This window comes from Mytilinidion resinicola (assembly GCF_010093595.1).
Source record: "Mytilinidion resinicola strain CBS 304.34 unplaced genomic scaffold BDZ99scaffold_1, whole genome shotgun sequence".
NCBI classification, from domain to species: domain Eukaryota; kingdom Fungi; phylum Ascomycota; class Dothideomycetes; order Mytilinidiales; family Mytilinidiaceae; genus Mytilinidion; species Mytilinidion resinicola.
The window spans coordinates 993316-1007811 of record NW_022985437.1 but is presented as its reverse complement, the minus strand read 5'-3'; the positions used below and the strand labels follow the sequence as shown (position 1 = coordinate 1007811).

The 14496-nt window shown below is 53.6% G+C and overlaps 6 protein-coding genes across 6 annotated transcripts; 2 read left to right on the top strand and 4 right to left on the bottom strand.

The window, feature by feature from the left end:
• Positions 1-345: 345 nt before the first annotated feature.
• Positions 346-3424, bottom strand: BDZ99DRAFT_470155 (kinase-like protein; the record flags this gene model as incomplete). The annotated part of the gene is made up of 3 exons (XM_033721613.1): positions 346-2290; positions 2390-2484; positions 2966-3424. 3 exons carry the CDS (start codon positions 3422-3424, stop codon positions 346-348), a joined length of 2499 nt encoding a protein of 832 aa, XP_033584064.1.
• Positions 3425-4151: 727 nt separating this feature from the next.
• BDZ99DRAFT_456890 (uncharacterized protein) lies at positions 4152-5555 on the top strand. The gene is made up of 2 exons (XM_033718559.1): positions 4152-4858; positions 4909-5555. The coding sequence occupies exons 1-2, from the start codon at positions 4173-4175 to the stop codon at positions 5285-5287; spliced, it is 1065 nt and encodes a 354-aa protein (XP_033584063.1). The 5' UTR covers positions 4152-4172; the 3' UTR covers positions 5288-5555.
• A 523-nt stretch (positions 5556-6078) lies between these two features.
• On the bottom strand, positions 6079-8015 carry BDZ99DRAFT_430948 (MFS general substrate transporter). Its single transcript, XM_033717267.1, has 5 exons — positions 7770-8015; positions 7698-7723; positions 7362-7647; positions 6716-7307; positions 6079-6649 (listed from the first exon to the last, which is right to left on the bottom strand). Exons 1-5 carry the CDS (start codon positions 7913-7915, stop codon positions 6083-6085), a joined length of 1617 nt encoding a protein of 538 aa, XP_033584062.1. The 5' UTR covers positions 7916-8015; the 3' UTR covers positions 6079-6082.
• Positions 8016-10594: 2579 nt separating this feature from the next.
• BDZ99DRAFT_375148 (uncharacterized protein) lies at positions 10595-11350 on the top strand (the record flags this gene model as incomplete). The annotated part of the gene is made up of 3 exons (XM_033714964.1): positions 10595-10699; positions 10750-11222; positions 11272-11350. The coding sequence occupies 3 exons, from the start codon at positions 10595-10597 to the stop codon at positions 11348-11350; spliced, it is 657 nt and encodes a 218-aa protein (XP_033584061.1).
• BDZ99DRAFT_8979 (uncharacterized protein) lies at positions 11308-12399 on the bottom strand. The gene is made up of 3 exons (XM_033729003.1): positions 12019-12399; positions 11871-11964; positions 11308-11809 (listed from the first exon to the last, which is right to left on the bottom strand). The coding sequence occupies exons 1-3, from the start codon at positions 12137-12139 to the stop codon at positions 11389-11391; spliced, it is 636 nt and encodes a 211-aa protein (XP_033584060.1). The 5' UTR covers positions 12140-12399; the 3' UTR covers positions 11308-11388.
• Positions 12400-12659: 260 nt separating this feature from the next.
• Positions 12660-14487, bottom strand: BDZ99DRAFT_373907 (sugar transporter family protein; the record flags this gene model as incomplete). Its single annotated transcript, XM_033714894.1, has 5 exons — positions 12660-12912; positions 12992-13810; positions 13865-13991; positions 14046-14201; positions 14253-14487. The coding sequence occupies 5 exons, from the start codon at positions 14485-14487 to the stop codon at positions 12660-12662; spliced, it is 1590 nt and encodes a 529-aa protein (XP_033584059.1).
• Positions 14488-14496: the final 9 nt, after the last annotated feature.

The window sequence follows — 14496 nt, the reverse complement described above, 5'->3', positions numbered from 1 at the left end:
TTAACGCTGCATAGAAATGAGCGGGACGGTGAGAAAGAAAGGAAAGGAGGCTCAAAACTGAGATTTAAGGGTATCAGATGGGCCGACCTGAAAAACACCTTATAATGAAACGCCTTCGCTAGATTCTCCAAGCACGCCGGATTAATCGAAAAACATACGGGAAGAAGATACTACCGGTTTCGCCAAGCCGCCCGTCCATCCGTCCATGCTTCCTTTGCAATCTTCAGTCATTCGCGTCGTGTAGTCATCCCTCATTGGTCGTCATCGTTCATTCTTCCTTTCCTGGTGATAAGTCTGTAGACAATCAAGGTTCTCTCCCACCTCTTCAGTGTCAGGTAAAAGCTTTTACCTGCCCCAGTCCTCGTACCTCCGCTGCGAATAATACCCATCTGGGCCTGCCCCGTTCAAAATCCCATTCAGGCCCTGGATCCCGTTAGGTCCGTTGATCCCCAGCCCGTCAAAGCTCCTTCTCCTGCCACCAGCACCCTTGACTTCACACAGGCGCGCCATGTACGGCGCCAACTTCCGCATCTTCACCCGCTTCCCCGGGTCTTCTCTCACCATAGCCTCTATACACCCCAGCACGCTCAGCTCCAGCTTCAGCGCCTGCTCGCGCCGCTCTCTCTGCGCACCAGCCCACCCGCCTCCTCCCATCGTCTGCAGCCGCATGCGCCAGTTGGCGACACGGTCAGCATTCGCGTGGAAGGAAGCGTCGTGGGTGCCGCCAGCACGGTATGCAGAGAACGACGTCAGTGACTGACTTTTCAGCACAGTCATGATGGCGAGGAAGATGCAGCCTAGTGCGAAGACGTCGGCGGGACGACCGGGTTTCTTCGCACGCGGCGTGATGCTTTCCGGAGCGGCATAGATGTAAGACTGGTCTGTGAAGTATGACGGGTCAGCGCGCTTGCTGTGTGATGGTGGGGATGTGGATAAGGGGTCACGGGCGTGCGGACTGCCCTCGTCGTGGTGAGACGATGTGCTGGATATGCCGAAAGCTGCGAGGTAAATGCGCGAGCCGTCGATCAGTATCTTCCTTGGGCGGATGGTCCTGTGTGAGATCTGCTGTCCATGCAGGTAGTCGACCGCCTGGCAGAGGTCGTTGGTCCAGTCCAGCAGTTGCTTCGCGCGATGGGCGTCCAGAGGAAACTGTAGATAGTCGTCCAGACTGTACTGCGCCGAGTTGGTCACGATACCGATGACGTTGCCTTGGGCATATGAGCATACTACATGGGCGATGTTCCTGTGGTCGAGTCGTTTGAAGTCGGCGATCTGAGTTAGGAGCGACGATTTTTGGCTGGGTCGGGTATAGATGAAGCGCTTGCGGACGAGAATGCGGTCGTCAGAATCGCCAAGCCATGCCACTTTGTCGACATTCTTCTCGGCTGTTGAGCGGAGCAAATTCAGTTGCTGGAGTGGTACCGTTTCGCGTGCTTGGAATTCCACATGCCCCCCATTTTGGGGCAGTTCCTTCGCAGTAACTCGCCACTGGATTTCCACGGCCTTCTTTGGATTCGCCGCAATCCCTTGAAGGTCGTCCTCGGAGAAGGGCATCTTCTCGTCTTCCAGACAGTAGATTACAGCTTTACGCCATGAATCTACATCGTCACAAAGAAAGAACAAGAGTGCAGTCCGAGGGTTTGACAGAGCCCAGGTGTAGGTTCTTTGTGCTGTAGAGCGCTCCCAGCCTTGTCGGCGCAGAAGATCGGGATACATCCGTCCGTATTGGGTTAGGAGGGTTGGAGTCACAAACGCAGTAGGTAGAGGAGGTGGAGCTACAGCACCGTTGGTCCGGTAGGGATTAGGAGTAGGTGACTGGGGGTATTTTGGCGCCGGTGATAGAGGAAAGTCGTTTCCTCTCAACGACTCGCCAGCAGAAGAGGTAGCAGGACTCGTGGGGGTGAGGCTCGTGCTCACCACAATAGGCCGGACTGGCTGTGGGGCAACGGGAGTAGCTGATCGACTAGTATACTGCGGCGTTCTGGATTGAGGGCTTCCGTTTGGCGAAGTTCTGTTGCTCAACGACAAGGTGGACGAGTTCGCCATGTTGGTGTACGGATTGTTGGAGTTGGTGGGCGTGGAACTACGACTGGTCGTCGAAGACGTCGTAGATGCAGATGGCGACGGCGGCGAGCGCGGGAACTGCCAGTCGGGCTCTTCATGTAAGTTCACCATGGATACGGTATGCTGAAGGGAGAAAGCGTGCTTCTGGGGAGCCGAGTTTTGTGGCAGCGGCAAGCGCCAGGGTGAGTTAGAGGAGTGCTGCATCGCTGCAGAAGTAGGGAGCAGTCTATCAGATGAACAGGGACAGATGCAACAGACAAAGAAGAGAATGACGCCAGACAGTCATGGGAAAGATACGAAAGAGGCTGCACGGCTATTGGCTGACACAGGCGCAGGAGGCCCAAACAGAAGACGCGAAAAGCAAAGATGACATTTCCAGAGGGCGAGGAGATGGAGGGGGCAGTGGGAGAGCAGCGCAGACTGCAGGCAGGTATCAGTGCAAGATAGAAGTACTCAATGCACAGGGGTAATGGGAATGAAAAGAGCCCGGGCGGGCAGGCTGGCGGTGGGCAACGAGGCCATCCCTTCTGGACAGGTGTGCATCTGGGGCGTGTGTGCTGGCAGAGGGAGCTCTGCAAGGAGGGCCGCATTAGTGGGCTGGAGAGCAGTTGCGCCGTCATGTTGCGGGCGTTGGGCGAGTGTCTGGCGGGCACGAGAGCACCGCGGAGGGTTAGCACGCTGCAGGTTATGTGTATGATGATGATTCGTCTCTGCCGAACTCCAGTGCCCGGTGCAGCGTTCGCAGGGCGCGCGACCCGACCGGCCTGCGGGTGGTGCCAGAGCAGCCGGTGGATCTGCCCAGCGAAGGCGCGCAGCCTGCAGGGCGGAAAGGGTGTGGTGCGCGCGGAGAGGGACGTGGTGGTGGTGAGGGTGCGCCCGACGAGCCACGAACTGTACCTACATTAACCGACGCTCGACATCGTGGGCGGCGCCGCTGCGTGTCGCGGCCAGCGATTGGGCCTGGGAACGGTGGATTGGGTGGCGGATAGCTCGATTGGGCTGCGAGGGAGCGAATGAAGCTGGCGACGTCCTGGGACGCTTCACCGCTCCACCACGCGCTTGGCAGCCTCGGGCAGAGCACTGAGCATGCGCTGTCGGGCTGGCGCCGCGGTGGAGTCTGCTTCTGCCATCTGCCTCCGCAAGGGCTCCACGACACGTGAATCTCCACCAGGGCGCGACAGACGGGCACCTTTGCCCAGCGCGACGCGGGTTGAGCGGCTCCAGGAGCACCTCCAGGCTTTTGTAGGTGGCATCCGGGCTCAGGACGCGTGGCGCTGCTCTCGGTGCTGCAGCAGGGCGCCCGACAACCGTCAGTGGCACTCGCCTGACCAGGAATGCGAGCCAATCTGCGTCGACACATTTCGAGGTGCGACACCGCCGCCTTCAAGAGAGGCTCAACGTTCGAATCCGAAACCCATGCCGCTGGCTCCCCCCGCTAGTAGATAGGGCTGATTGGCGCACAGCCGAACGGCGCCACCGTCTTCTGGCCCCCTGCGCAGGGCACTCCAGCACTCTGACTTCATCTGTGTCAAGGAGCCTCACCAAGCACTGCCGCCGCACCACCACTGACCGCCGCGCAGCCCCGGTCAAGCAATCATCGCCGCGAGAACGCTGAGCTTGCTCGCTTTAAGCACTGTTTAGCTCAAGACATCCGCCCAGCCCTCCTTGCTAGCCCCGATGGAGCTCCGCCAGCCCGGGCGCATAACTTTCACCTCCACCCGCGTCTCAGCAGCAGTCTCAACCAAGATATTCAGTCATTCATGCTACTCACCCTGTCAGGCACCGGCCTCCTTCACGCCATTGCCAAACCCCCTCAGACGGCCTCCTGATGCTGTGATGCCTCCAGACTCGTCTCCAAGTCCGCTGTGATGGCGTCTGTCTCAATGCTGCCAGCTACCCCTCCCCAGCTCCAGCTATTATGACCCCTCGGCCGGCCCAGTGTCTCCGCCTGAATTCTCTCTGCACTTTTTTTCCTTCTGACTTCAGTTTCTCTTCTTGCGCCTTCTTTGAGCCGCTGCTGTGCAGTTCGCCATCTACATTCTCGCTGTCTACCCTCTTTAATACAGATACCCTTAGATTGATCCTACCTCTTGTCTCATTTTGTCACGATGATCTTCCAATCTGCCCTGGCTGGCAGCCTCTTTGTTGCCGCTCAGGTTCTCCAAGCCTCAGCCGGCCATCCGAGAGGTATCCTTGACGCATCACATCTGCTCCCACGCGGCGAAAACTTCGAGCACCAGATACGGCGGCACGCAGAAGATGTTGTAGCGAAGCTTGTTCGACGACAGAGTCCATCTGCCACCGCATCAGCACCCACCATCTCGACGACACCACAGTCGGGGGATGCAACCAAGGTCGACCTGAACAAGTGGGAGACACAGACACAGCAGGCATGCTCAAATGCCCTATCTGCTCTCAACGGACAGGCTTCAAATCCATCCGGCATGGCCGTATGCTACAACCTCCCCTTCCTCGACAACACCACTGGCGTCTTCGAGGCTGAACTTCGCATGTACAACGTCTCGATGCCCATCGATCCCTGGGTGGGCATCACCAGCGCCGATGTAAGCATGACTTTGAAGTACCTTGGCGCCACCGTCCAAGCCACCAACGGCACCTTCATGAAGCGCGACTCGACACTATCCTGGCCACCTGTCCGGAGAGACATAGATCTAGGCAGCGAGCTCGTCTACCGCCAAAGCTCCGGCTCCGGCGCCGCACCCCCAGGCGAGCTCAAAGTTCTCACCTACGTCGGCAAAATCAACAGCAACCTGATGGGCTCAGCCATGTCACAGTACGCGCCCTCCAACTCCTTATATTCCCCTCCCATCTAACACGGAACAGAGCCAACCTCCAATCCCTTCTTGTCCCACAGATTGTCCTCACAGCCAACAGTCCCAAAACCGGGAAACAAATTTCCACCACGCTCTCTTCAACCGAAGCGTCCTTCGTCAACGGCGTGTTCGCCAAAGCAGCCACTCCCGTTTCCCCCTCCGCCTCCGCTTCTGCTTCTGCAATCGGTGCGGCTGCCACTCAGGGCGCCAACTACGTCCTCCCCGGCACCAAGCTCGCCTTCTTCCCCGTCGGCCTCGTCGTCACGTGCGTATGGACCGCCGGGCTATTCTTGGCCGTGGGTTTAGGCACGATCGGCCGGATACAGTTCCGGGAGCAGTATAGGCGGCGCATGAAGCGGGAGATGACAAAGGGCGTGTCGACAATATAGGATACCCGCTTTCGCTTCAGATTTCTATTAACCAGCGTCTGTTTTGCGTGGTTAAGTGCATCGGGGGCCGTGGAATATCACTTTCGTTCTCTGTATCCTAATTATTTTGCGGACGGGTTTTTTGAGATAAGGCCGTGCCGCTCAACGTCATCCTGGTGATGCAAGCGGTTTGAGCAGTCTGCGGCCACTGGGGATGAGTCGTTTGAGCAAGTTTAGCCTTGGGAGATATATCTCGATAGAAACACGAATGAATGAGTATGAATAAACCAAGATACCCTCTTTCCCTCCAACTTAAACCCTCAACACGATGTTCATACGAAAAGTGGCATTCTGTGTCAACTCTCGTATCATGGAAGGGGAGCAAGTCTGCGTAAAGTTCACTCTGTTTTAATATGTCGAGTCCGTGACGCTCTAAATTGGGCGACACATTTAGGGATAGTGACAAGGGTTTTGTGTAGTGGGAGTGCTTCGAGAGTGTGAAAAAAGATAGGTCAAACACATTAGAGATGAGGTCTGATTCCGAGTCCAGATTGCGTGTCTTTTGGCACGTACCTGAATCGCAGCCTCTGGCCAAAGGCTTGGAACGAAAGCGAACGATGCGGTGCAGGATCCACTTCAATGGGATCTGGACTCAACGCTTGAGGTTTTGCCAAGACTTACTCGAATAGGTAACGGGTCATGTGACGTATGAAAATAGGGATTCGGCGTAAATGAGAATGTATTTTTGAAGCTACCATCTCAGTGTAAGAGCAATCTCTGTAGCATGCAAGCACGCTGGTTCTATTCTTCCCACTCTCACCTCCTAACCCACAACCTCCCCAGCCCCCTCTGCTGCACCTCCCTCCTCGCCGCCCCATCAATGACAACACCCTCACCCTCGCTAGTAGAAGTCGAACTACTAAACTTCTTAGCGCTCGGAGTCCCAAAGAACCTCAACAACACCACCATCGTGCCGGCGGCCAAGATGCTCCCACAAAGAATCCCAATCATGACCAAATTGCTCTTCCGATACTTATGTTTCCCCTTTGCATCCTCGGGCCATCCCGTATACAGCGCGTACGTCGTCAGTATACTCCCTAGATTCCCGAGTCCGGAGACAAGGGCGCTAGCAGCCGCAACACCTACCTCGCCATGGCGCGGCTGGAAGATCTCGTTCGTCCAGGTCATAGTGATAGGGACCGTAGGGCCGAGGCCGAAGCCGACGATGAGGAGGCCGCCGTAGCGGGCCCAGCCGTCGCTGGCAAAGGTAGTGATGAGGAGGCCGGCGATTTGGAAGAGGACGGCGATGCTGAAGAAGAGGGCGCGGTGGTGGTGGAAGCGGTCCGAGAGGGGGGTAACGAGGAGGATTGCGATGAGGTCCATCTGGGGGTTGGCGTTAGTATAACATGCGTTTGAGAGAAGGGAAAAGTGATAGGGTGGCGGGCTCACAATCCAGATAGGGGCGAAGAGCAGACTTAGCTGGATGCTGGTAAGGTCGGGGTTGATGCCTCGAATTATGACGGTGCCGTAGCTCTGGGTGCCGATTCCAACGCCTACGACGCCGAAGTACATGATGACTAGGGGCCATAGACGCCAATCTATTACCACGTGCCAAAGGTCTTTCATGTTCCAGGCGCTGCGGTGGTACACGCGGGTCAGATCTTCGTAATGGATTCTTGCGTCCTCCCCGGTCAAAGCGGGTTTGCTCTGAGGGATCCACTTTCTCCAGCCGTTCTGATTTCGTACTTCGCCAGGAGGCAAGGGGCGATCTGGAAGCCACCATAGCAAAGAGACGCCGACGACGATCCCAACGAGCCCGTAGAGAAGGAACATCCACTGAAAACCAGTCAGGCCTTGAAGACCATCCATCTCTTGAAACCCAGCTGACACTAAGCCGACGACGGCGGCGGAAACTTGAGCGGCAGTGAAGTAGTGTCCGATACGCTTGCCAGTCCGCGACGGCGGGTAGAAGAGAGTGAGATAGTAAGACATCCCGGGCCACATGCCAGCGATTACAATACCGAGCAGGAGTCTGAGAAGACTATTATAAAGTATGAGAGAATGCTCGGATGGGCATGTTATTAGAATGACATACTAAAAGCTCCATGCTGCTTTCATGGCCGTCAAACACGTCCCTATAATACCGACACCGACGACGATACGGCTCATCCATACATGAGGGCTGAGCTTCGACATGACCAGATTAGACGGTAAGTCGAATAAGACATAGCAAACGTAGAATAAAGCTAGACCAGTAGAAACCTGCTTCGGGGTGAGATTGAGCTCTGAAGCTAGGTCGTGGCCCTGTTTGGTGTTCATGGTCTGAGCGAGGCCAACATTGGACCGGATAGCAGAGCAGAGGAAGTAAAGCACCCAAAATGCTAATCATGAATGAGTCTTATGATTAATTTAGTTGATCGGGCATGTATACCTGGAATAATTCGCCGGTCCAGTTTTCTGCTTCCATCAGCAAGTAGTCAAGACCAGGTTCTTGATGTCTTACTTATACACGGCCTCGATCCTCGCGATATCCACAACATCAGCACCCAGTTCGGGGTCATGCCGAAAACTGGCAGTTTTCGGTCTTTCTCCAACTGCTATACTGGGCTCTTCATAGTAGCCACTCTTCCCAATTGGCTCAGTGGCCATGCTGATCAGATTGCAAGCAAAATCGATAGACAAGGATACAATAATATGACTTTAGAGGGAAGAGGGCGGAATATATATTCTGAACAAGGTCCGAGGCTACTGGCGGCTTAGGGAGTGATGAGAGCGAGGTCGGCGGAGGCTTTAAGGTTCCCTCTACGTCGGAGTAATAACCTCCGTTTTTAAGGCAGCTTGCACAGTAACGTTACTCGGGCCCCCTCGGGTTGTTTCACAATGATCGAAAATCAGCCCGTACGTAGTACTCAAACGAAAAACAGGCTTAACGAAAATTTACCCCTCCATCTACTACTTTCACCTACACCCACGAACAGCAGCGTACTACAACTACAAAATGCCTAAGCCAAATTATAAGGAAATTAGTAGAATTGTAAAGGAACTCTGTGCGCTTAGTAGAAAGTACAATCTTACGGATATTGCAGCCACCTAAAATGTCACCTATAGCAAGCTTTAGAATATCACCTATGGCAAGCTTTAGAGGACCTATTAAGGCAATATAACTAGGTTAATATATAGCCCTATAAACTAGAGATTAGATAAGGCTTAATAGCTTACTTTAAAGTAATTTTTAGACTATATAAATAGTATTAGGTTTAGAATTTATTAAGAAATAGTATATAATACCGCTAATTGTTACGTCCCCCTAGCACGAGCACGACCACGTGTTATAGATCAGGTGACCCTTAATCACGTGCGCCCTCGGTGCCACGTGGCCCGAGGCTCCGGCGACATGCGCACCGGAAGGCTATAGAAGCCTATAATTCGCCTGCGCTTCCAATTAAAGCGCAGTCGTTCTGTTCTTTTGGGCTGGCCTAAGGGCAGCCTGGCGTGGTATCGTAACAAGCGACTGCGCTCAACTGGTGCTTGAGCACGCACAACTGGGTTGGGTTTAAACCCAGGTGGTGTCATCACAAGCAAATCTTAACAACGCTGCGCTGCACTACACTTATAGTGCCTGGATTGGTCTAGAAGATATCTAAAGTTGGACGACGTCGTAGCACATGTCCAAGCGGTGGATGGCATTGTAGCATGTGTCCACCGCGCCCCCATATAGGGTTTCGCCATTAGGTATGGCCGAAGCACCCTGAGGGGGCACAAGCCGCCGCATCACTATGCGCTCGGTTTATCTTTTTGTCTAGCTGCCGGACGCGGAGCAGATCAAGTTGATCCAATTTAGGCCGACTGCGAGGACGCAGTCCTCAAAGAGGGAGGATAGTGTTACGTTCCCCTAGCACGAGCATAAAGCATGAGCACGAGCACGAGCACGATCACGTGCTACAGATCGGGTGACCCCTGATCACGTGCGCCTCGGGGCCGGCCACGCCTACGGCGTGCGCACCGGAAGGCTATAACTAGAGCCTACAATTCGCCTGCGCTTCCAATTAAGCGCAGTTGTTCTGTTCTTTTAGGCTGGCCTGCGGGCAGCCTAGCGTAGTGTCGTAACAAGATCTAGAAAAAGCTATAGTAGTAATTTTTTACAATATAAAGTAAGGGGAGGGATAAACGCACACCCCCTTTTCACTCCACGCACACCCTCCCTCTCGTCCAATCTTTTGATTGGCTGGAGCGGCTCGGAGCTTCGTCCGGAGCTCTATTCTCACGTGCATCCGCACGTGTAGCCTTTCTCATTCACTTAGGCGTACGTGAGCTCGTAAGTGAGGCTATACAAATCGGCATAGCTATATAGCCTCTCCGTTTTACAGTGCATCCTTTCCGATTCGTGCAGCCGTATATACAGCCATACGTGAGCCGTACGTGAGCTTGTACGTGAGCACGTACGTGAGCTCGTACCTAAGGCTACACAAATTGGAAAGGATGCACTGTAAAACGGAGAGGCTATATAGCTATGCCGATTTGTATAGCCTCACTTACGAGCTCACGTACGCCTAAGTGAATGAGAAAGGCTACACGTGCGGATGCACGTGAGAATAGAGCTCCGGACGAAGCTCCGAGCCGCTCCAGCCAATCAAAAGATTGGACGAGAGGGAGGGTGTGCGTGGAGTGAAAAGGGGGTGTGCGTAGAGTGATTAGGGGGTGTGCGTTTATCCCTCCCCAAATTTTATTAACTTTTAGGGTATTTTATGTACTTTTTAGGGCACTATATTTTATCCAAGTTGGATAATATTGAAGCGCAAATCAAGGCTATACCTTGGTCCTTTTTGAAAAAGATTGGTCAAGAACTAGAGGTGGTTTAGGTTGTTGAGTGTTGTGGTGCACGAGCCCTAAAACCAGAGGTTATTACTCCGACGTAGAGGTTCCCTATGCCGGGGATTATTCGTTGAGTAGCCACGGGTACAATTTTTACGTAGCGGTGGGGAATTAGCAGAGCCATGCTGCAGCCGTCCATGGGGTCAAAAATGTGCTGAATGCCGGCCAAGCTGCTGCGAGGGGTGCCCGAGGTCTGCTAACGGCATTGACCATCCGTCATCTGCAGCATTTGCCTCTTGCTTCTTCTCCTTCGTCTCTTGTCGTGTGGTTGGAGTTGCGATCAGAGTAAGGAATCAGGTTTGGGACTAGCGTGTACACGCAAAGCCGACGAATGCCTTTCGTCATCAGGTAATTCACTTTTAAACCTTCACGAAGTCACTACACCAAAGCAATTGCATCTCCTACATTTTCAGAGTAGTTTGGCCTTGTGAATATATCTGAGTGGAGTAGCTGAAGATGTTTTCACGCACAATTACTTCTCTACGGCCTCTGGCCAGAGCTCCAAGAAACTTATCTCTCCGTGGTCGAGCTCTATCTACACTCCCAAACAATCCTCATATCGTAAGCTGCCCTTTCAATTAGCCGGAGCCTCCTTTACTAACGTAATACAGTACGTGTTCCCCTCTCCAGGCGACCCCAAGTCATCTATTCTCTCTCTTCTCCCAACGGACCCCCCTACGCAATCCCTTGCAATCGGCACCACAACCTCAATTCCACCAACACCAGCATCCTTCACCGAGAATCACCAGTTTCTCGGAATCTTACAATCTGTATTCCACTCATATGCCACCCAGGACCCAGAGGTCCAATACCAGGCCGCAGCATTCGCCTCCCCAGGAGGTTTCAATCTGGGTGGAAATAGCGGCGAAGGCGCTGGAGGAGCTAGCCAGCAAGGCGGTATGGGCGGTGCGAATCGGGGGGGATGGATACATGTCAGTGATACCAGGAACCCGCCTGATTGGGGCAGGATAGCGTGGCCGGAAGATATCTTCGGGAGTGCGGAGGTCGATGGGGACGGCAAGTTTGCAGATGGAGGAAGCTACCAAGCTAGCGGCACTTATCGCGTTGTGACACGGGAGGGAATGTAAGTTTCATCCATTATCGAAATGATGACTCTGGTTGATTTTAAACAGACTTGGACTCTCCACGTTCCTCCGTGAAAAACTAGTCGAACGGCTACGAGACCTAGAAAAGCAATCCAAAAACAACTGAAGCCCTTGTTGCGCTGCGATTACTTCCAACAAACCCATTCACAACTCAGGGACCCCCGAAGCTCCTCCTTCCGGACCCAATGAATGCATAGTCTCTCCACCTGAATACGCCGTCTCTTTGCAATCGCGTTGCACAGTCTGACACTGATGATTAAACTCCCGGCATATATCCAACTTGCTCAGCATATTATCCCTGACAGGTCCTAATACCACCAACCATCCGGGCATCCATAAAGTTCTGTTCATGCATTCAACAACGAGCTTAGTACACTTCACCGCTCGCGCGCAGACCGCAGTTTCGGGAACCACAGGCAGTGTGCTACAGACCTCTGGATCGTTTAGCTTTGCCATACACACTGCAGTCCACTGAGAGACGCTAGGGGTCTGGCAGGATCCGAAGGCAGACTGGCAGGTCGGTGCTGCGCAGTGCGACTCGTCGAAGCCGCAGAAGCCGTGGTGGCTATATGCTGGATGTTAGCACGTGGTTTTAGCATGTCATGAGCTATAGCAGCTGGCCATACCTGCAACAATCCCCGAACTTAGAACCTTCGCATGAGAACCCACTTTCGCCACCACATGTCCCGTCCAGACTCATCGCAAGCGCAACACTCGGAGCTAAGACACAACATCAGTCAATGAAGTCCTCGCAGTCTATAGAACACGACCTACCAGCGCTCGCCATCGGTACATCCATCAATCCAATCCTAACATCACGCGGGTTCCGACTTGGCCATCCCCGAATGGGAAGACTTACCGCCATCCACAGTACTTTCAGCGGTTGAGGAAGCATCGCGAAAACAATTTCGTCTCCATCGAGACCATCTCAAGGGCGCTTTAGGCAGCTTTAAAACTTGCTTGCTTATCTCGCTTCCCAGCACCCCGGAATCCAATACCTGGCAGGAATGAGGTGGCACAGCAGGGTGGAATGTGCCCCTGGTATCTGGGGAAGCATGCTCGAATTCGAGAATCAGCTTTTCCAGTCATACTCCCTTGAAAGAACGCTAGTGCTATTTTCGGGATAGAATTAGTAGATATGTGCCTTGATAGGCTAGTAGTTGCGGTCTCCTGGCATGCAGTGTTCGCATCTTTCAATCCACACCCCACGCACGTGGCACCTCACAGCCTTCTCCACTAAACAAACACGTCTTACAGATATGTGATGCATGCACCATGCTCGTAATTCGCAACATATGTTATAAAGTCGCGTCCACACCTCGTACTCCGGTACCCTAAATGCGTAAAACTAAGACTACCCTCCCACACACACACACACCCCCACACACACACCTTACTTACATCACCGCACACACTCACATTTTCTCATTCTCATCATGCGTAGGCTTCGCACTACTCCGCCGCCGTGCCGCCGCCGCATGCTCCTCGGTATCATCGTACGCAATCAGCAGCTCGCCATTCTTGCCATAGCGCCGCGGCGTCTCGCGCGCGATGCGCACGACGTCGAACACCGATGTCGTTTTGTGGAAGATGGAGTCCATCTCCTCGAGCGAGCGGTAGGCCGTCTCCGGGTAAAAGAAGTAAGTCACGGGCACGATGAAAGCGTTACTACGTTCAACATTAGCTTAGCTCGAGATTTGGGGGAAAGGGGGGTTGGGGCTGTGGATTGGGATTGGGGAAGGCCTACATGACAGCGAAAATGATATACGTCTGGTATCCAATGTTCGTAAACGCCACGGGCGTGATCATGACGACCATGAAGTTGAAGGCCCAGTTCGCGCTCGTCGCCAGCGCGTTGGCGGGCGCGCGGATGCGCAGGGGCACGATCTCGGCTGGGTACAGCCATGTCATGCCCAGCCACCCGATGGCGAAGAAGGTGTTGAAGATGAAGAGGAAGGCGGCGGCGACGATGCCGGCGCCGGCGCCGTTGACGCTCGTCGTACCGGCTAATACGGCCATCGAAGTCGCCATACCTGTAGCGCCAAAGATCATAAGAGAGCGTCGGCCGAACTTTTCGATTGTGAACACGGCTATCCAGGAGGCCAGGAAGTATTCGGTGCCGTTGCAGGCTGCGAGGATACGGCTGATGAAGGGCGAGAGACCGATGTAGTTCTCGTAGATTTGAGCGGCGTAGTATGTAATTAAATTAATCCCACTTATTTGTTGGAACATCTGGTTGACGTAGGCGAGGATGGTGCGATGTAGATGTCGATTTTCATCCATAGTGAACAGGTCCTTAAAGCTGCCCTTTTGCATCTCAAGGACAGTGTCCTTAATCGCGTCATATTCCGCTTGGATGTATGGGTCTTCAGAGGGCAGGTCGTTGAGGGCGGAGAGGACGGACATGGCTTCGGCGTCTTTGCCCTTCAGGATGAGCCAGCGGGGGGATTCGGGCATCTCAAGAATGAAGGCGACGATGATGATGGCGAAGATCATTTGGAAGCCGATTGGGAAGCGCCAGGAGACAGAGCTGGGTTCGAGGAAGGAGAAGCCGAAGTCGATCCAGCTGGGAACCGTGGTTAGCTACATTTCTCAGAGCTTTGCATAGAGATGTACATACTAGCTGAGGCAAATACCTCCAGTAATTAAAGCACCTTCGATCATGACCAATTGGCCTCGTCGATGGCTTTTGGAGGTTTCTGACTGCCATGTGGGTACCGTTGAAGTATTGAGACCGTTTCCAACTCCTTTGAGTGTGGTCAGTGATCAAGTAAGTGTTAGGAGGGCACAAAGGTGCTCACCAGTAATTACTCGTCCCGCGATAAAGTGACCCAAACTGAAAGCCGAACATTGAAGCGTAGCTCCAACGATCATGATAGAAGAACCTAAGAATATCGTCTTGCGTCGTCCGAGTATATCACCAAGCCAGATGGTCATGATAGCACCCAAGAAACAACCTGGTGCAGATTAGCCGAGCTCAGAATTAGGAAACAGGACTGAACACGCACCCACGTTATACGAAGCAACAGAGATGCCTTGAATGATTGAGACATGACTCTTCCGCTCCGGAGATGCAGCGTTCACATCGATTTCTGGAAACTGCTTGAGGAACGAGCCCAGGCCCAAAATACCTCCCATGACGCCTTGATCATATCCAAAGAGCAAGAAATCAAGCCCGGCGAGTATACCAACGGCGACATTCAATTGAGTGCCCTTGAAGCCGAAGTACCGTTTGCCAAACATGTTGAAGTG

What these genes read in the sequence shown, in the direction of transcription:
- BDZ99DRAFT_430948 (XM_033717267.1), bottom strand. Translation starts at nt 7,915, where the DNA reads ATGGCCACTGAGCCAATTGGGAAGAGTGGCTACTATGAAGAGCCCAGT. An exon ending in GGACCGGCGAATTATTCCAG is followed by an intron (nt 7,648 to 7,697) that starts GTATACATGCCC and finishes ATTCATGATTAG; the next exon opens with CATTTTGGGTGCTTTACTTC. An exon ending in AAAGCAGCATGGAGCTTTTA is followed by an intron (nt 7,308 to 7,361) that starts GTATGTCATTCT and finishes ACTTTATAATAG; the next exon opens with TCTTCTCAGACTCCTGCTCG.
- BDZ99DRAFT_456890 (XM_033718559.1), top strand. Translation starts at nt 4,173, where the DNA reads ATGATCTTCCAATCTGCCCTGGCTGGCAGCCTCTTTGTTGCCGCTCAG. An exon ending in ATGGGCTCAGCCATGTCACA is followed by an intron (nt 4,859 to 4,908) that starts GTACGCGCCCTC and finishes AACACGGAACAG; the next exon opens with AGCCAACCTCCAATCCCTTC.
- BDZ99DRAFT_8979 (XM_033729003.1), bottom strand. Translation starts at nt 12,139, where the DNA reads ATGCTTCCTCAACCGCTGAAAGTACTGTGGATGGCGGTAAGTCTTCCC. An exon ending in TGTACCGATGGCGAGCGCTG is followed by an intron (nt 11,965 to 12,018) that starts GTAGGTCGTGTT and finishes GTTGTGTCTTAG; the next exon opens with CTCCGAGTGTTGCGCTTGCG. An exon ending in AAGTTCGGGGATTGTTGCAG is followed by an intron (nt 11,810 to 11,870) that starts GTATGGCCAGCT and finishes TCCAGCATATAG; the next exon opens with CCACCACGGCTTCTGCGGCT.